The sequence below is a fragment of the Ursus maritimus genome, unplaced genomic scaffold (assembly GCF_017311325.1).
Source record: "Ursus maritimus isolate PB19 unplaced genomic scaffold, ASM1731132v1 scaffold_21, whole genome shotgun sequence".
NCBI classification, from domain to species: Eukaryota; Metazoa; Chordata; class Mammalia; order Carnivora; family Ursidae; genus Ursus; species Ursus maritimus.
In genome coordinates, this window is record NW_024424564.1 from 49,815,453 (window position 1) to 49,834,966 (window position 19,514).

The window sequence follows — 19,514 nt, forward strand, 5'->3', positions numbered from 1 at the left end:
TGCACCTGTCTCCCCATCTGTAACATGAGCCCCGTTATCTGCATTTCAAGTGCATTGTGTGTGAAAGCACCTAGCATACGCTCAGCCTGAGGACGGTGCTCACTCAAAGTGGGCCAACTGAACCGATGGACACCTGCAGCCACACTGCTGTGTCTGGCAGTAGCAAGGCATGCTCAGAGAGCTATCCACCCACCCCCACACTTGCTCAATGAGGTCATGGTAACAAGGTGGGGAGATAACCTTGGGGCCATACACCCAGCCGATAGCCAAAGTGAACCTGGAAGTGGACACTTCTTGCTGAGGTCAGGTGTCCTCTGATGGCTGGGGTCCTCCCGGAACAGATCTCAGAAGCTGGGGCCAACAGATGAGGCTTTGAGTCTTATTCTGCCACCAGTCACAAGGTGACATGGGGCAAGTAATATTCTCTCTGGGCCTTTCCCCCATTTTTGTAAACCAATGGTGAAAGTCATACATTCTTCCCTGCTATTGTCACTTCTTATCCATAAGGCTTACAACCGAGCAAAGGCAGAAGATCTAGACTCAGCAAAGTTAAGCTCAGAGGGAGACAGAAACCTGGCTCTGTTGGATGCATACCCAGACCGTCAAGCAGTACGCAAATGCAGCAGGCAGAAATGGGTTTATTGCATTAGAAAAAACACCAAAGAAAACCAGCAAACACCTCTGTACTAGACAGTTATTAGTTTGACTTCAAGGGCAAAAAGGAATCTCAAAGGTACAGCTTTATTTTGGGAGGGGGTGATGGTCTCATCCCTCCTCCTTCCCTGTCCCTTCAAACCAATGGACCTCTGTGGATATGATTACACACATGGCTCTTTTCTCACTCTGCTCACCTTGCACACCTGTGTGGAGCTAGCTGGTCACAATGAGCACGCTCCTGGGGTTCTGGTATTGACTGAGAAATGTGAGGATGGGGTTGAGGGTCGTAGCCTGACCCCAGACTTCCAAAATGAGTGACTGTGGGACTTGGATGGGGAGAGAGAGCTTGCCTTCCTGGAGAGCTCTGAGAAGACGGCTGGGTGATCCCTCCATCTCTCCCCACAATCCCTAGGGCATAGGCATTGGCACAAATGGCTGCTGGGCATGAAGGGGGGCTTTCAATGAACTGTGTGACTCAGTCTCTCAGGGTAGCCACTTTGGCTAACTTCTCCTGGGTCCAGAGTGACTGCTATCAGGAGTGAAGCCAGCTGAACCTAGATATGGGGGAGAAGGGGGAAGGAGCCTGTGATGCCCTCTGGATAGAGCTCAGAGTTCTGGGAGGAGAGGTCTGGAGCAGGAGCCTGGAAGAGAGGGCTAGTTGAGGCAAGCCGGAAAAGGAGAGAAACTGGGTGGGAGGCAGGGCCAAGGCCTCCACCAACGAGCTGCCCTCCCAGGAGAAATCCAGCCTGAAACCCATTCTCCATGAGCCCAATTCTGCCAGTAGGTCCACAATAAATAATAGTCTCTGCTGTTTTCTGCTCTCCTCAATGTCCCTTGACATCACAGCTGGTCACCATGGAGATGCCCCCGGTCAGGTCACAGGCCAACACTAAGGCAGGAAACCATCTTTTCCTCTAGCTGAGACCCTGATGGTGCCAGGTGCTATGACTAATGGCAGAGACAGGAGGAGAGGAGGCCAGAGACGAGCAGCAGCTTTTTGAAAAGCAAAGGCACCTGCTACGGGCCAGACCCCAGGAAAGAGAACATAATTCAAGTCTGAGAAGTGGCAGGAGCTATGGCAGGAGGGGCCCACAGATGCCAGGCCTGGGACTCAGGGACCCATCAGTTCTAAGTCCCTTTTCCACACTCACTTCCCCAAAAACTAACTTAAGGGAGGCATGTGGAGAAAAGGAATCTGAAAGCTTCTCCAGAGAAGAAACGTCCAGATTGTCCCTCCCAAAAGCTCCTGTAGCAGCTCATGAGGAAAATGCCCAGGCAGGCTCTCAACAGTGCACCCTTAAAGTCAGAATGACAACAGAAATAACATGTGCCTTCAAAACACATTGAGGATAATGTAAAAAATCTCTATTGGAAACAACTCGAAATTTTCTTGCTACCTTGATTCTGCATTATTATTCTTTCTACATCAGGGATATTTTCCTAGAGCGGGGAATCCTTTCCCCTTGGTCCCTAGCTGAATACTGCATATTGGTTAAGGGGGTGGGGGGTACAGTGATGGCAAATAACCTACATTATTACTTGTAGACAAAACGCCTGGGTCTCTGCTGCTCCAGCCCAAACCTTCATTAACTATGACAGGTCAGCTATGCTGAGGAAGAGCAGCCTGCAGACAGCAAGGCAGGTTCTCCAAAAATGACGTCAGAGGACTGGCAAACAGTAGGTGGAAGGAAGAATGGCTTTATCCTGTGTTCTCTGGCCTGACACTTGCTGTCACTCTCCCTCGATCCTGAGGCTTCTGGTTGCTCCAGGCCTGGCCCCATGGCCTTGCTTGGGGTAGGGAGGGAAGGTGAGAGAGGTTGCGGCTACAGAGTTCACTTAGGTTGGGTTAGTCTTCCTGAAACTGGTCCCAGGTGCACCAAGTCCTTTGGTTCATTTAAAAACCAGAGAGTAACTGCTTCCAGGATGTCACAACTGTTGCTTCACGGATGTCGTAAAACTCACCTGGGTCCCACAGGTGGTGACAACCTGGGTAGAGCGTGGGCGTTCTCTGGAAAGAGGTGCTAGGTCGGGGCTCCCCCAAACTGTGCCTCTTGCCTTCTGCTTAAACAAACCCCCTCCCTTTCTCCAGTGTGGAGGACGCTCAGGAAGCAGCGTCAGAAGTGAACTCACAGACAAGACAGCCTTAATAAATTAGTATAATACTATTAGAAGGGATGGCATTTTGTTCTGTTTCTTAGCAGCATTGTCCTACATGCAGCCTGACGATCTCCTTCCCTGGGAAATTTAAAAAGCCGTCCCCTGGTTGTTAGCTCTGATGTAAAATTATAAAATAGAAATCTGGTAGGGTTTGTTTTGTTTAAAAAGGAAAAGCCCCTGGTGAGGCAGGGCGGTCCCATGCAGTCCTGTTAGCTCTGGCCGTTGGGTCGGCCCACGGGGCTCCCTCCAGGAGGCTGGATCTGGATGGAAACCAGGAAGGGCCGCAGGGCCTGTCCGAAGGGCCTGTGGAGACAAGAGACCCAGGGGCTGGGGTGGGCTGGGTGCAGATCGTCACAACTGCGCCCACAAGGGCAGTGGTGCCACCACACCAGGAAGAAGGACACCACAGCCTCATTCAGTTTTCTCAGCTACCCCGCATGTGACGTTCATTGAGGGGCTCTCGAGATAGCCTGCTCTGCCCTTTAAGCCCTGGGGTCCCCTCCCCAGTAGATGCTGCCATCTTAGTACCTTCGCTGCTAGATCCTGGGTAGCTGTGGCTTGAACAGGCTAGGGACACACAGGGAACTAGAGCTTTCTGACCTTTCTGTACCTGAATCTTTAACTCTTACGGTACAAGAAGATAAAAATAAGGTTTGAATGAGGAAGCTGAGGCAAAAGAATAAGGGCATGAAAACGGTATCTTCTAGGGAGTACAGGGAATACTTAGGAAAAATAACAAATGCAGGTTGCCAGAAGACGCTAATGCCACTTTCTAAAGGGCTCCCCGTTCACACTCAGAGTAGCTTGGCTGGAAAAAACACTGCAAATCCTGGAGTCTTAGAGATTTTCCAAAATTCCTAGAACCTTAAATCAGGGGGCCCACAACACATCTCAGTTATTGCCTTTTTCTTTGGTGGATATTGCCATTTTTGAAAATCACGTCCAGGTTTGAAGGGAATGAAGCATTCTCAAGCATAAACAGATGAAACCAGGATATATGAGCTCTAATGCAGACAAGTCCTGGAACTCCACCCATCAACAAGAACATTCCAACTACTTCTACTTGCTTAGGGCCCTATAACCTAGATCCTTTAGTGAGGCTGTAGGGTTCAACACACCCACTGAGGACCAGGCAGGGTGAGCCAGGGCCGGGAGGGGCTCTCCTCACCAGCTGGACACAGCAGTATGGTTTCCTCTGCAAGTTTTTCCTAAGGGGTTCCTACTCACGTGTGAAAAACAGCTCACCTTGCCGAGCCTGCTAAACCTGCCAGGATCTCTGGTGGACAGGGCCCCAGTTCAGGAGAAACTGACCCAGAGTCAGCAGATGGACATGGTCCAGGAGTGGGTAAAGGCTGCCTGAACATAATCGACAGCCAAGGAAGGGGAGGGTATGATGGGTTTGGGTGTGTGTGTCCTTTTAGGGGACACTGCCTGGATGATGGCCCACAAAGCTGGGACTACACCAGGGTGGGAGGGGCTACAGTGTGTTCCTGAAGAAAACACCTACTGTGGGCTGACTGTGTGCTACAAGATATGAGGGCCGTAGGAAGTTGTCTTCGAGGGCATCAAAGAGCTCATGGTGCAGGGAAAGCAAGACCAACAAATGACATTTACAGAATAAGCCACCCTACTAATGCCCCGATCTAGCCTCTGCTTGTCCCCCTAAAGTGCACTCTACGTGAGCACTTCTGGGAGTGGCCTGCTTCACGAGCGACGTGGAAGACAAATGCCAGGATTCTGTGCAAATGCTGGAGCCAGTGTCAAGTGGGTTTCTAAGTTCTGTGGTTGCACTCAGGCCAGAGCAGAGCGGGTCCAACTCCAGGGAGGGTGAAGGTTGCACAGGCAGGCATCAGTGACCGGAGGGAATGGTGGCCCTCCCTGTTGGCAGGGGTCATCACGACAGGGCCCACCTAGCATGGGAGGGTTCTGCTGAGAACAGGGGAGGGTGGACATGGGCCAGACAAGCCGCACTGACTGTGAACGGGGGTTTCAGGGGCAGGGTCAGAGACTGAGGCCACTTACGTGGATAGAATTTCAGAGGGAAGGTCAGTGATGTAAGACGGGATCTTCCGTCCGGTCAGGAACTGAGCCACTTCGTTGGTGAAGGTGTTACAGTTGTTTTCAAAGACGTCATAGGCCTCTCTCCTGTGCGTTGTGGGGAAGGTTTGGAGAACAGATCAGAGGGGCGGCAAGTACGTACGTAGAATAACTCAAACCAAGTAATAGCATGGCGAGCACAGCTGAGTAGGAGGACTAGGATTCCCCTTCTCTCTTACACTCCAGAGGACGCTGGATTTAGTACCCTGGACCATAAGACACCGATTTTTAAGGGAAGGATGAAATAAAACTATATGGCCCCTCTAGAGTTTCAGGAGAATCTTTATATTCACAAAAGCAGAGCTCCAGGGTTAGAGTTGAACACTTAACCACAATTGACTAATGCTTCTTGAAGAGAAAACACGCTCCAGGTCGCATGTCATCCCAACCCCTCCACAAACCCTGTTTTTGACTTTTCAGAACAAGATACTTGCCCAGTATGGGTTGAGAGCAGCAGCTGCTGCTTTTAATCAGGAGGGATAAATAGCCCTTCCTTCCCTCAGCGTTTCGGCAGAAGGTATGCCGGGATGGATTGTCCGCCTTGGAGCAATGCTGGGCTCTTGGAGGCCTAACTGCCTTCTCTTCAAATTTATTCAGCAAATACTGGGCCAGACCTTGTGCTGCGTGTTCTAGGGGATGTGAGCTGGTGGCTGCCCTCCGGGGCTGATCGTCTAGTGGGGGGATGGACACGACTAACCACCACCCGTGTCTCCACTCACCGGAACAGAGACTCCCCCAGGGAGGACAGGTACTCCTGAAAGAGTTCTTCTGTGACTTCTGTGCTCCCCACATCAACCACAGAGTCTGGGGGCCCAAGCAATGTCCCTCCCTAAAAGAGCCAACCCAAAGAAAGTCATTAAGTCACCATCTCCACTGAATCTTTTCATGTGGCTTCCCATGGAAGACCACAAACGCTCTGTTCCAGCGTGTACCTTTCAGAGCACCCAGGGCAGATGAAGAGCGTTATCTCCTATTTGGATCAAGGCTGCAACAGCTTAGAGCTTCCTGTCAACTCTCCATTGCCACATGCCAGCAATGTGGCTAAAAAGCTGGGCTGCTGGTTTCCGGCAGGGCCCAGGAATCCGAGTCTCTGGCCAGTCAGCCCCCTGATGCTGTCTACTCATCTGGTTGATTAAAAAAAAAAATAGAAACCCAGAATCTGAAGTCTCCCTTTGTCCCCCACATGCCTGATCCCAAGGGCAACAACAGGATAATCAGAAATGGCTAGCACTTGCTAGGCCCTCTTTCTGTGTCTACATTTAAGTGAATGCAGCCAGTTTTTTCTTGTTACACACTTGATATCCCTTATAAGACTGGGAAAATGTGAAGGACTCAGAGAAATCTGGCAGGCTGGCAAATACTTCCATAACTCAGTTCTACTTTGATCTGTGAGGCTGATCTAACAATGGTGACAGGGTTCCCCAGGCAAGGGAGTTAATGGCCCATGAAAGGCCTACAGAAAACCCTCTGCCATGGGTTAACAGACTGCCACAGCAGACCAAAGGAGAGACCAAGGGGAAAACTAGCCAAGGGTGAAACAACAGATCACTAGGGAGGACAGAGCTGGGAATGGGCTGGGCAGTAAGGGAGAGCACTCCTGAGCAGAGCACCCGGAACAGATCATTCATTCATGCAATAGCTATTGAGTACCTACTGTGTGCCTGACATTGTCTGAGGCACTGGGGAAAGCCTGGTGAGCAGGATAATTATGGTAGTCCAAGAATAATGGTCCAAGAATTGCAAGAGACTGAAAGGTCACTAGTCGAGCCCCTATTATTCACTCACATAACAAACATGCATTGAGAACTTACTAGGCGCCGGGCCTTATGCTAGGCGCTGGGGGTACGATGTGGACAAAACAGATGAGATTCTTGCCCTCATGGAGCTTATACTCTAGCAGGGAAGGCAGACAAAAAAATCCCATAAACCAATGCATAATTATGAGCTACGATAAGGGTCTTGCTAGAAAAGTACAGAATGCCATCAGTACGTATGACAGGGGACCTTTCCAGTCTGAGGGGTTTGGGAAGACTCGCCTGAAAAACTGACCCTGAGCTCAAATCTGAAGGATGGAGAGGCAGAACCAGGTGAAGGATCAGGGAGGTGGACCGAAGTGAGAGGGTAGGTTCCAACGTCCATGGAATGTTCTAGGAATGAGAACGGGGTGGGGGTGGGGAAAGGCACCACATGAAAAGAGGTCATTCAGAGAGAGAGACCGAGACCAGATCAGATAGGGTCCGGAGGCCAGTCTGAGCTTGCTGGGTTTTAGTCCAAGGGCAGTGGGGACAGTTCTGACAGAAGCAGGGGAATGCCATGATCAGATTTTCATTTTGAAAAGATCACTTCGCCTCCTGTGTGGAGTCCTGACTGAGGAGGAGCAGACGTACTTTGCGGTCCAGGCTAGTTGTGAGGGTGGCATGGCTGAAAGTGAGAGTTCTGGAAATATGGGAAGAGATGAAGAGAGAGTGACTTAAGATACATTTACAAGGTAGAATTAACTGGGCTTCACGAAGGATTTGTTAGAGAGGGTGGGGAACAGAGAGAAAGAAATCAAGAATGACCTTCCATTTATGAGTAGCAAAATGAATGGTTGCTTGGTCTTTGCTTGAGCACCTCCTAGAAAACCCTTAGACAGCTCAGAGAGGAACTTCTTGGAAAGGTGCATGGGCTTTAGAGACAGAGAGCCCTGACTTTTAGCACCGGGGCCACTTACTGGCCTTGTAGCTTGGAGCAACTCACTTTACCTCTCAGATCCTTCATCCTTCGGCTGAACATTGGCTGAGTTCATGCTATGAGCTAGGCACGGGGACAGAGAGCGAGACACAGTCTCAGCTCACAAGCAGCTGACACACAGCTCCCTGCAGAGATCCAGGAACAGCTCATCTACCGTATCACGCTCAGTGTGACCCAGAGGGATCCACAAATGCTGAGGGAGCAGAGAGGAGGCCGGGAAAGGGTGTTCTTGAGCTGAGTCTTAAGGTAGTTACTAGGAACTATGCCACAGGCTGACAGCCACTGGACTAGAAGCCAGACATACAGAGTGGTAGCAAATTCATGGTCTATGGGAACCCCAGGGACCTGAGACTGGGGAAGGGTGTGGGGGAAGCCACTCACGGGGGGACAGCTGGAGATACCGCTACTGCCGAAGTAGAACTCATCCTTGTGCACAACTATGGAGGTGTGCCTGCAATGCAGAGAAGAGACAGGATAAGCCAGAAAACTTAAAACTGGTCTGAGAAAAAGCAAATACCACACTGGAAAGAGAGTAATTTCTGCCCAAGGATAGGACTTACAAGGTCAACAGCCTTATAAAACTAAACAAAGGCATAAATATCATAGATTAGAGTTTCTTAACTTTGGCACTATTAACGTTTGGGGCTGGAGAACTCTTGGCTGGGGGGCTGTCCTGTGTATTCTAGGAAGTTTAGTGGCATCCCGGCCTCCCCCCACTAGATGCCAGTAGCAACACCCTCTCCCCTGCCCCCACCAGTTGTGACAATGAAACCTGTCTCCAGACACCACGGAATGTCCTTGGGGGCAGAACGGGGTCCTCCTTGAGAACCGCTTCTATAAGTCATGTTAGCAGAGGGAAGGCCCTATATTCACCCTGATGCTGACAAACCGTTAGTGAAATAAAGCTCTGCAGACCAAGGTGTGCTCCCAGGCTTTTAAAACTAACAGGAGCAGTTAACCTGGACCATGCTGAGGGCAAGACTAGATGAGAAGTGTGGACCTATTTCAGGTGAAGGTGTTCATATTACTTGGTTTGAGTCAAACAAAGCAAAGGATCATTCTGGTCATCCCAAATGTCAACAGGCTCTAGGAGTCCAGATGGAATACTGACCTATGGTTTCCTCATTAATGGAACTGAGAGCTCAGCTACCATCTTGTCTGACAGGGACAGATCCAGTACAGAGGGACCAAAGTAGACGTGTTTTAAGACAGACATGTGTGGCTCTTGAGACTTCTGTAGTTAGAAAGCTTGGTCAGGAGTGGGCATGACATCATTCCGCCCTTCTTTAGGGCAAGGTTTCTCAACCTCAGCACCACAGCCATAAATATGGCTGGATAATTCTTTGTTGTGAAGGGCTGTCCTGTCTATGGTAGGATGTTTATAGCAGCATCTCTGGCCTCCACCCCCCCCATCAAAAATGTCTCTAGAAACTGCCAAATGTCCCTGGGGTGGGGGGTCAGGGCACAAAATTACCCCTGCTTTAGAAATTGTAGGTTTTATGATGCAGAGTGCTGGGTTTCAAGCTGGAAGCCGCAGACCAGGACCCGAAATGCACAGGTACTGCTTTGTTTCAAAAACTAGCCAATCAATGTAGAGTCCCCCCCCACCCCCAACTTACCAGATGCCTTCCAGTTGTTTCCCTGTGGAGAAAAGAAGAGATTTAGCCACTTGGGATCAGATTAAATGGCCTCCCAGCCTGAGTAAATTCAGACCATCACTCAAACCCAGAGGAACCCGGGGGGCACGTGCGTGGTGCAGTCGGTTAGGTGTCCAGCTCCTGGTTTCAGCTCAGGTCATGATCTCAGGGTCGTGGGACTGAGCTCTGTGCTGAGTGTGGGGTTTGCTTAAGACTCTCTCCCTTGAGGCAAAAAAAAAAAAAAAAAAAGACTCTCTCGCCCTCTCCCTCTGCCCCTGCCCCCTGTGCTCTCTCTCTCTGAAATAAATAATCATAAAAAGAAAAAAAAAGAAAAATCCAGAGTAACGCATTATAAACCTCTTGCAGGACTCTCTAGGAATGCAATTCCCCTCCAATACGGTCCTTATGCCCTGATGCAGGTACGTTGTGTTAAGTAGGTTGAAAAGTGATTAGCAGCTTTCATCAGAATACAAAATAAAAAACACTGGTATAGATGTACCCCAATTTTGCATCTGCTTTTCTTTCCTCTTCAGGGTCAATTCAACTTTGCCTTTTTAATTTCTTTGTCTTATATATAGAGAGAGAACAGAACAATGGTATAAAAAAGCTATTATCCACTTCCTCATTGAGCATATATGAGGTGAAACCCTTCAGGAAATGACAGAGCAAAACTTGACAAATGCCATCCATCTGAATAGTCACTACAAATTTTTTCTACACCTGCATATGGCAGAAATGATGTTAGGTATGGAAATGAAAATATGAACAGATCACTGTCCTGCCTTTAAGGAGCCCAAAGTCAAATAGAAAGAGACACACATACACATAACTAAGTAAAATACAATGTTGATAGGCTCCAATTACAGAGTGGTATAATTAGAGTGGTAAAAATAAGATGCTATATAGAATATAGATAAGGAACTACCTTTATAAGCTGCAATTCAACCGCGGAACGAGTAGGGGCGGGAATCGATGTTTCTGCTGGGGTGGATAATATGTGCAAATGCACAGTTGTGATAAAAACAGGTTAGAGAAGAGAGTGCAGTGATGGTGACAGGAGGGAAAGTAGCCGGCAGCGGCACCGGCCAAGTAGGGTAAGCCCGGACAGAAGACTGCCCTACACCGTGGGGGCATTCATGGTTGTTAAGCAGTAGAGAGCCTTGATCAGATCCAGGTTTTTAAAATACACCTATGTCTTTTAAGGGAACTGCAAGGGCGCCTCAGTGGCTCAGTTGGTTAAGCGTCCACCTCTTAATTTCCGCTCAGGTCATGATCTCAGGGTCGTAAGATCGAGCCCTGCGTCCTCTTTGCGCTCAGCGGGGAGTCTGTTTGAGATTCTCTCTCTTCCTCTACTCCTCCTCCCCTCTTAAAAAAATAAAATAAAATAAGGCCTCACAGTGTGTAGTACCCAGAAGCTTGATAAATGGAGACTATATTAGGTAAAATGGCCTTGGGGAAAAGGGTAAAGACCTCCAAAAGATAAATTTTACCTCTGGATTAGTGGTAAGATCTAAGAAGAGATTTCGGTATCCGGGGAATTAATATGAACTACTGTGTCTATTTCACATATAAACATTTTATTCCCTGTTAGTGTTGCCAGGCTAAATAAAGCAACAAGGAAAATAAAATGTCCTCCTCCAGTTAGGAGACCTGCGTGCTTTTCACTAAAAGACCTGCTACTTTGGCTCACAAGGCCCAAATGGACAGAGGGATTCTGGACTGGGGTTTCTGAGGTAGCCCCCTCAAGACCGTGGGGCAGGCTCTGCCCTTATCCAAACTGAGCTGAAATTCCACAGAGGTGGATGAGAAACAGACTGAATGCTCCAAGGCAGTGGTAACCCATTTAGGACAAGCATCTTCAAATATGGATTGAGCTTAATCTGAACTCCTTCACAGTTATCCTTATTCTCACAACATCCTTATGTGGTAGAGTAGGGCAAATATTTATTAACATCATTTTACAAACAGGTAAATAAAGATGCATGGTTTGTCCAGCATAAAAGCAAGAAGGAAAAACACCATATGACAATGTACTTGTTGGAGCAGCTCGGGTAGAAACACTGCTCAGCAGCCTGTTCTTGGGAGGAAAAGAACAAGGGCCCTGGTCTCTTCCATCGGGTGACGGGCATTGGAAAGTGGAACTAAATTCATTAAAAAATTTTTTTGGCCACACTGGGGTTGGAGTAGGTGAGTAGGAGGTGGTGATTTGAGATTGAATTAGGTCACAAGGCCATTTTGGAACATGAATTAGGCTCAGTGAATATTAGCACACTACAGAAGCAGATTATTTTCCCACTAGGATTTCCTCAGCAGGCCAAAGAGTGGGTGGGTCAGATGCCTGCCTGTCTCCAAGCTTGCTGGCACATCCAGCGCATTGATTTCAAGGCCTATGAAGTGTGAGCATGAAAACAAATGGAAGAAAAGGATATCAGTCCTGTTTTCATCATGAGCAACAAAGAATGCAGAGTGAGGTCTGCATTAGGCAGCATTTCACTGACCGTAAAGAGTTAAGTTAGTCTATCAGTTAACATGGATGGAGCATATAGACAGACATGCTGGTTGTAGGACATGCTCCAGGTCAGCACCTGGAATACTGCTGGTGTTCAACAAATGTCTATTGGCGACGGGGCAGCAGGGGCCTCTGTGCAACTAGCCCTAGGTCACTGGTATAAATCAAACACAGCCCCAGCTCACCTCCCAAATTTCTCTAGTGATAGAGTTTTTATTTATTTTAATTCCAGTATAGTTAACATACAGTGTTATTGATGGTGTATTTATTTATTTAGTTTTAAGATTTTATTTTTAAGTAATCTCTACACCAAATGTGGGGCTCGAACTCAACAACCCGAGATCAAGAGTCACAGGCTCCACCTACTGCGCCAGCCAGGCGCCCCTTGAGAGTGGTTTTAGTTGACAATTTTTTTTTTTAAAGATTTTATTTATTTAGTCGACAGAGATAGAGACAGCCAGCGAGAGAGGGAACACAAGCAGGGGGAGTGGGAGAGGAAGAAGCAGGCTCATAGCGGAGGAGCCTGATGTGGGGCTCGATCCCATAACGCTGGGATCACGCCCTGAGCCGAAGGCAGACGCTTAACTAAGGACTGAGCCACCCAGGCGCCCCTAGCTGACAATTTTTTAAATTAAAACTTTTTAAAGTTCATTTATTTACTTTAAGTCATCTCTACAACCAATGAGGGGCTTGAACTCACAACCCCGAGATCGAGCCGCATGCTCCTCCGACTGAGCCAGCCAGATGCCCCTAATTGGCATTGTTTTAATCTGCTGGTTGGCTCAGCATCTGCCAGATTACCAGCAATGTGAAGGGGTTAATGTCAATTTAAAAAATCAGCTTGCTCTTCTCTGGGGGCGCTGGATAAATATTGAATCTAGGTGGGAAAAAGGCAAAAGGAAACATTTGTATAACATAAGTGAGCCTCTGTGCCAATATTGTAAAGAAAAAAAAAGCCTATTGGCAGGAGGGCTTTTCCTTCCTTCAGGCAGAGAAAGGTTATCACAAAATCAAATGCAGTACACTGTTAAAAACTGAGGGGGTATTTTAATCTTCGAAAAAAGTAGGTTTAAAACTACTTGATATTCTAATGCTAGGATTCTGTGGAGCCAGTATAGGATTCTTTCCTCGTATAAAATAACTCACTTTTGAGTTCTTTGCCTCAGTACTGAGAGGGTTCCCTTTTAATCACTGCTTGTTTTCATTAGTCAGGCCTTGTAGCAATGCCTCAAGGTAGGTCTGCAACATTCAGCCAGGCTATATTTACTGAACACCAACCACTGTGCTAGACTTTGCATAAATCTAGAGTTCTGGCCCCCAGTGGAGCTTCCAGTCCAGTTGTGTGGGGGGGTGTGTGGACACCGATGAGAAAATAAGCAATTACAGGGGTGCCTGGGTGCTTTAGTCGGTTAAGCGTCTGACTTTTTTAAAAAAAGATTTTACTTATTTATTTGACACAGAGAGAGTACGTGACCACAAACAGTGGGAGTGGCAGGCAGAGGGAGACGGAGAAGCAGGGTGCCCGCGGAGCAGGGAGCCTGATGTGGGACTTGATCCCAGGACCCCAGGATCATGACCTGAGCTGAAGGCGGATGCTTAACTGACTGAGCCACCCAGGTGCCCCAGCGTCTGACTCGATTTCGGCTCAGGTCATGATCTCGGGGTCATGAGACTGAGCTCCACGTCGGATTCTGTACTGAGCATGGAGCCTGTTTAAGATTGCCCCCCGCCCACCCAGCCCTGCTTGCGGGTGCTCTCTCTCTAAAAAAGAAAAGAAGACAAATAATTATAAAATAGAATGATGAATGCTATTAAAGTGGAGTACAGGATGTTATAAGCACATACTAGGGACACATGACCAAGATTTGTCGGGTGGGGGTCAGGGAAGGTTTCCTGGAGGAAGAAACACGTTAGTTGAGAGCTCAAGGATGAGCAGAAGTTACCCAGGCCAAGCGAAAGTATTCAGGGCAGACAGCATAGCCTTTGAAAAGCCAAGAGGTGAAAAAGAGCTGAACGGGTTCAGTCCTGTTAGAGTGTACAGGGCTTTTCCACTGGCGTTCCACGAGAGCATTAAGGCCTCATGCCCTAAGGTATCTATTGGCAGAATTGAGAAAACAGTCATTCAGACCATCTCCCCTAGAGCTGAGCTCTCTTGTGGAATCCAGGAGAAAGGCTCCTGCTGATTGTGCTGAGCACTTATAGACAGGTGAGGGTGGAGAGAAAAGCAGAAGGATCACAAAGGGCCTTGTGAGCTGCATTAGTTTTCATTTTGCCATAATGAAATCGCATGATTATTAAATTAATTCATTAGACGGATATAAAGTAGTTCATACAATGAACAATAAAAATCTAAAGCAAAACACAATAGATGGCGTTAAAACTTTAAAAACCCCTTCAGATTCAAATAAATTCTATGTAATCTTGAAGCTTGAGTTTGAGTCTCAACTATAATTGTTCCTATGATTGATATTTATTGTAGGGCACCTGGCTGGCTCGGTCAGTAGAGCATGTGACTCTTAATCTCGGGGTTGTGAGTTCAAGCCCCACATTGGGTGTAGAACTTACTTAAAAAAAAAATTATTGAGCACCCGCTCTGACTGGCCACTGGGGACATACAGAGAAATGAGTCTGCCCTCCAGTAGCTCAGCGTTCTCACCAAAGTCTCTCTGACACATGCAGCCCACCACAGCCTCTCCCTTCTTTCAAGACCTAAAATAATTGCTTCACCACTTGCTCATCCTGGCATCTAGTTACAATCTCTTTTATGCTGTTCTCTAATGTTGCATGTGCACGTATGTTATTTTAGTGAAACAAACCCCTGGAGGACAGAGTTCATGGTTGTTTTTTTTTTTTTTTTTTTTAAGATTTTTTTATTTATTCATTTGGGGGGGGGGGGAGAGCACACCTGCAAGTGAAAGCATGAGCAGGGGGGAGGATCAGAGGGAGAGCGAGAAGCAGACGACCCATTGAGCAGGTAGCCCTATGACAGGACTTGATCCCAGGACCCCAGGATTACGACCTGAGCCAAAGGCAGACGCTTAACCGACTGAGCCACCCAGGCGCCCCTTAGAGTTCATGTTTATTTCATTACTATTTGTATTACAGAATTAAGCAAGGAACTGAAGATAAAGTAAAATCTCAAATATTCATTAGATTGCGTTCTGCCAAGAAATAAATACCTATGTTCTATAACCTTATGTCTTTAAACCTGAGAACAATTTTTGTTTTAAAGATTTATTTATTTGACAGAGAGAGAGAGACAGCCAGCGAGAGAGGGAACACAAGCAGGGGGAGTGGGAGAGGAAGAGGCAGGCTCCCAGCAGAGCAGGGAGCCCGATGTGGGGCTTGATCGCAGGGTCCTGGGATCAGGTTCTGAGCTGAAGGCAGATGCTTAACGACTGAGCCACCCAGGCGCCCCTAAACCTGAGAACAATTTTGAGATACGCTTGTGAAAAAAATAAAAAATAAACGCAACCCTGGGATACATGCATGCACACAAACTTTAGATTAGAAAACAATCTTTTACTCTTACCTCAATTAAAAAAAAAAACACCCCAAACACCTCTGCATTTATCTCTATGTCCTTTAGCACAGAAAAAGGTCATGAAATTTAGAGAACAGCCAAAATTATTAAGAGGAGGAACTTAAAGGACAATTATAATAGCTAATTATCTTAGGCAAATGGTACATTATGAAAAAGAGGTATAATCACCTGTCTATTAGAACGCTAAGGATAAATTTGGGACCATTTTCATGGTGAATGAAGGACAGCGGACCAGAAATATCTTCATGGGAACCAGCTCTAGGAGACTGGACACTGGACAGCATAAAACTGTGGAGTCTACACTGTTTGGGGGAGAAGGGAATTACAGGGCTTTCTCTAGTCCAGTCATGACTGTAATAGAGCCAGATGGGGTCTTTTTCTTTAATGATTTTATTTATTTATTTGACACAGAGAGGGAGAGAGAGCACAAGTAGGCAGAGCAGCAGGCAGGGAGAGGGAGAAGCAGGCTTCCTGCTGAGCAGAGGGCCCGACTCGGGTCTCCTTCCCAGGACCGTGGGATCATGACCTGAGCCGAAGGCAGCCACTTAACCAACTGAGCCACCCAGGCACCCCTAGATGGGGTCTTATAAAGAGGAATCATTATAACAAGCATAAGAAGGTACAACTGATGAGGTCACACTAATTTAATCTGGCAAAATGAAGGCTATGAGGAATGATCATAAATTTATGATTATGAATGGCAAATACACATTGAACCCAGATCCTTTTCTCATCCAAATTTGAAACACTTGACCAAAGATGCCTTTACAAACTTGAAAAATTATAAAGGGACACATTACACAGTAGAGGTGATATAACAGAATGATTGACAACATGAGCTCTGAAAGTCAGACTGCCTGTGTTTATAACCCAGCACTGTTGCTTATCAGCTGTGAGCTGGGGCAAGTTTCCTAATGCCTTGTCTCAGGTTGCTCAAATGAAAAATGGAAGTAACAACAGGACCTACCTCACAAAATGGTGGTGAGGATTACAACGTACACAAAGTACTCAGAAAAAAAAGTCTGGCACATGGTAAGTTCTCAATAAATACTAGCTAATAATATGCTTCTGGAAGTCATAGCAAAAATCAGGAAACAAGTGGACTTTTTAAAGTTTCAAATATATTTAGGAACGGGAAATCAATATATGGCTACTCTCAGAACTGGGACATAAGCAACTTTAAGGTTGGTGATGTCTGGACAGGATGAGCCAGTAAGGCAATGCCCATCTTCCATAAGTTTCCAACTCTAGAAAGTAGGGACTATTAGCTTTGATAACACTTTCATTACTTTTGTAAAAGGCAAAAAGCAATATAGGGAAAAAGGGATAGAGAAGAGAGAATTAGATTCGCAGGCAAGGTGATGTTCGAAATCCCATTGTTGTCAGATGTGCCAAACTGGTGAAGTTCCCATTTGTCCTTGTGATCCTTCTAGGATTTCACATCTATTGAAAAAAGAAGGGGGAGGGGGCAGGTCTGGCCCTCCCCCTTCAGTTATGGCACTTTTCCCTCCACCCATGATACTCCACAAAGGCCTTCTTTCAGTTCCAGGACAAGGCCAGGCTCTATCCTACCTCAGGGCCTTGGCAGATTGATCCTCCTTATGCCTAGAACACTATCACTCCCTCGTCACCCTCCTTGTGACACTTCTTCATCCTTGACTTCCCAACTTAAGTCACTCCTTCTGATACCCTTATTTAAAGTTAGGTTTCTCTTGTTACTTTCTTTTTCTTTTTTTTTTTTTTAAGATTTTATTTATTTATTTGACACAGAGAGAGAGACAGCCAGCGAGAGGGGACACAAGCAGGGGGAGTGGGAGAGGGAGAAGCAGGCTCCCAGCGGAAGAGCCTGACATGGGGCTTGATCCCAGAACTCCAGGATCACGCCCTGAGCCGAAGGCAGACACTTAACGACTGAGCCACCCAGGCGCCCCTCTCTTGTTACTTTCTATCTCAGCACCCTGTTTGCTTCTTGCACAGCCTAACACTTATCACAATTATTATTTGAAATGATTATTTTCTTGGCCTATTTTTAATATTTTCCCCAGTAAGCAGCTCCATGATGGCAGTGAACATCTTTGCTCAATATATTCTCCTCAGTATCTTAACACGTGGACTAGCACATAGTAGGCACTCAAAAAACAATCTGTTGAATGAATCATGAAGCAGTGATCCTTAAGGGCACTTACAGCTATGATCAAACTAACCAAATAATGGCTCCATTCCAAGAAGTTTAGTTAGAACTTGACTGATGTAATCTGTTCGTGATTAGCACCTTCCCCCATGACTTTGTAAGTTTTGCTTTCAGCTTTGCCTTACTCATTTTTAACAACTGGTGATCTAGGCCCAAACTTCTAGCCAACAATGGATTGGCTACATAACAATTATCTAAAGAGCTTATTAAAAATACAGATTCTTGGATCAAAACTCCAGAAGTTTCTTATTTAGTACCTGTGTAATGAGGCTCTAGAATCCATATATTTAAAACTTTGCTTATTTTGAATAGATAACATATGTGTATAGTACACAATTCTAAAGTACAAAAAGCTTATAGCAAAGTCTCCCTTCTATTCCTGTCCTCTGGCATCACGTTCCCCTTTCCGTAAGTTACCACTGTTTCAATTTCTTATGTATTCTTCCAGATAATTGTCTACATGAACATGTATAAGTCCTTTGCTTTAAACACACCTGAATATTTAAAGAACTATTCCAACTTTGTTTTCTCTATGTTCATTGAACAAAACTTGTTGAAAGTGAAGTTATCTGTATTTTTAACAAGAATTCCAGGTGATTCTGATGTGAAGCCAAATATGAGTAACCATTCACTGGGCCAGGGTTAACAGATTAAGCACAACTCACTATGATACATCAGAAACTCAAAGACATTGAAAAAATACCTTCCAAAGAAGCCTTGCTTACTTGACTTCAGCCCTCTTGTCTTACCAAGATGAACTAAAACATTCTCTAATGCGTCCATAAAAGCCAGGAAAAACTAGCCATTCAAATGGATGCTGCCAAAGCTGTTCATTTTTTTAATTCCCGGAATCTCTTCCTGCCCAATATCAACTGAAATCACAAACTCGACAATTTCTATGTTAGATGAGACATTTTGGTATTTGGGTTATAATGAGGTTTGATGTGCAGTGAACTAGGGCTGATTTTTCTCTCCTGGTAGGTAAGTAGTTTAAATGGAGCACAACGGAAATTCTTCCTTTACTAATCCTTACTGACACAACAGTATCCAATCCTCCCCGAGAATTGCTAAACATCTGGGCAAAAGCACTGAACTTAGAAACTGTTGACATGACCCCACTGTCAGGGCAGAACTTGAACACTCGAGTTCGGACTCCAGCCGACCTGACTTCCCCCGTACCTGGGAGCAATGGCTGGGCCCCCGTGCGGCTCTAGCTTCCTATTCGCATCTACCCCAGAGACTGCAGAGTGTTTCCTTTTGGCACGGAGGGAAGGCTCTCTAAGGGCCACCCGGGGAGCTCCTCCGCAGTGTCCCTTTCACCACGACGGGCACAGCGCGGCAGGCATCCTCGCCTCCCCTACACCGCGCCGAGGAAGGAGTGTAAAGAGCTCCCCAGGTGAGGCGGGGGAGCCGCCGGGATGCAGCGCCCTACGGCTCTGAGAGGGCAGGGGGAGGGCGTGACTCTCCATCCCTTTCTCCTGAATTCAAACGTGAAGTCGGGAAAGTGGGGCTTCCAGGCACCCGAACCTCAGACCTCTCCCTTCTCCACTCGGGCTCTCCTCCATCCTCTGGGCCCCGCGTCTCCCCCCGAGCCGTGGTCCAGGCCTCCCTACCTCTGCCGGCCGTCCCGGTACCTTCTCGCCCGCCCCCAGCCCCCTCACCCAGCATGATGGGGCTGAGCCGCCGGGCCAGGCCCTTGGACAGGTCGTACACGTAGAGCTTCACCGGATAGAGATTCGGCGGCTCCATCGGGACCCGTGGCGGCGGCGGCCACGAAGCCCCTCAGGCACCCGGCAGCGGCTTGGACCTTCCCGTACCCGACGGGGGTGGGGAGCGGAGGGAGCGGGGGGGACCGAGCCCAGGCCCGGCCTGAGGGGCGGGGGAAAGGCGGCCCTGCGCTGCACGCGCCCCCGCACCCGCCACCGGCAACGACTACTGTGAGGTGACAGAGCGGGGACGGGCAGGGTCCGCGCGGAAGAGGGGGCGGGG

The 19,514-nt window shown here is 47.4% G+C and overlaps 1 protein-coding gene across 2 annotated transcripts; it reads right to left on the reverse strand.

The window, feature by feature from the left end:
• Positions 1 to 622: 622 nt before the first annotated feature.
• DESI1 (desumoylating isopeptidase 1) lies at positions 623 to 19,496 on the reverse strand. 2 transcript variants are annotated; one of them, XM_040637605.1, is made up of 6 exons: positions 19,187 to 19,495; positions 9,264 to 9,285; positions 8,026 to 8,095; positions 5,631 to 5,740; positions 4,837 to 4,959; positions 623 to 3,117 (listed from the first exon to the last, which is right to left on the reverse strand). In XM_040637605.1, the coding sequence occupies exons 1-6, from the start codon at positions 19,272 to 19,274 to the stop codon at positions 3,024 to 3,026; spliced, it is 507 nt and encodes a 168-aa protein (XP_040493539.1). In that variant the 5' UTR covers positions 19,275 to 19,495; the 3' UTR covers positions 623 to 3,023. The 2 variants fall into 2 exon arrangements, with proteins under 2 accessions (XP_040493539.1, XP_040493540.1); XM_040637606.1 differs by lacking the exon at positions 623 to 3,117 and adding an exon at positions 3,708 to 4,724 and having other exon boundaries at positions 19,187 to 19,496.
• Positions 19,497 to 19,514: the final 18 nt, after the last annotated feature.

Excerpts from the sequence above, each read along its gene's own strand:
- DESI1 (XM_040637605.1), bottom strand. The coding sequence starts at position 19,274 with ATGGAGCCGCCGAATCTCTATCCGGTGAAGCTCTACGTGTACGACCTG. Across the intron at positions 9,286-19,186 it reads GCTCAGCCCCATCATGCTGG|GGAAACAACTGGAAGGCATC; the intron begins GTGAGGGGGCTG and ends TTTTCTCCACAG. Across the intron at positions 3,118-4,836 it reads CCCTCTGAAATTCTATCCAC|GCCCTTCGGACAGGCCCTGC; the intron begins GTAAGTGGCCTC and ends TTGTCTCCACAG.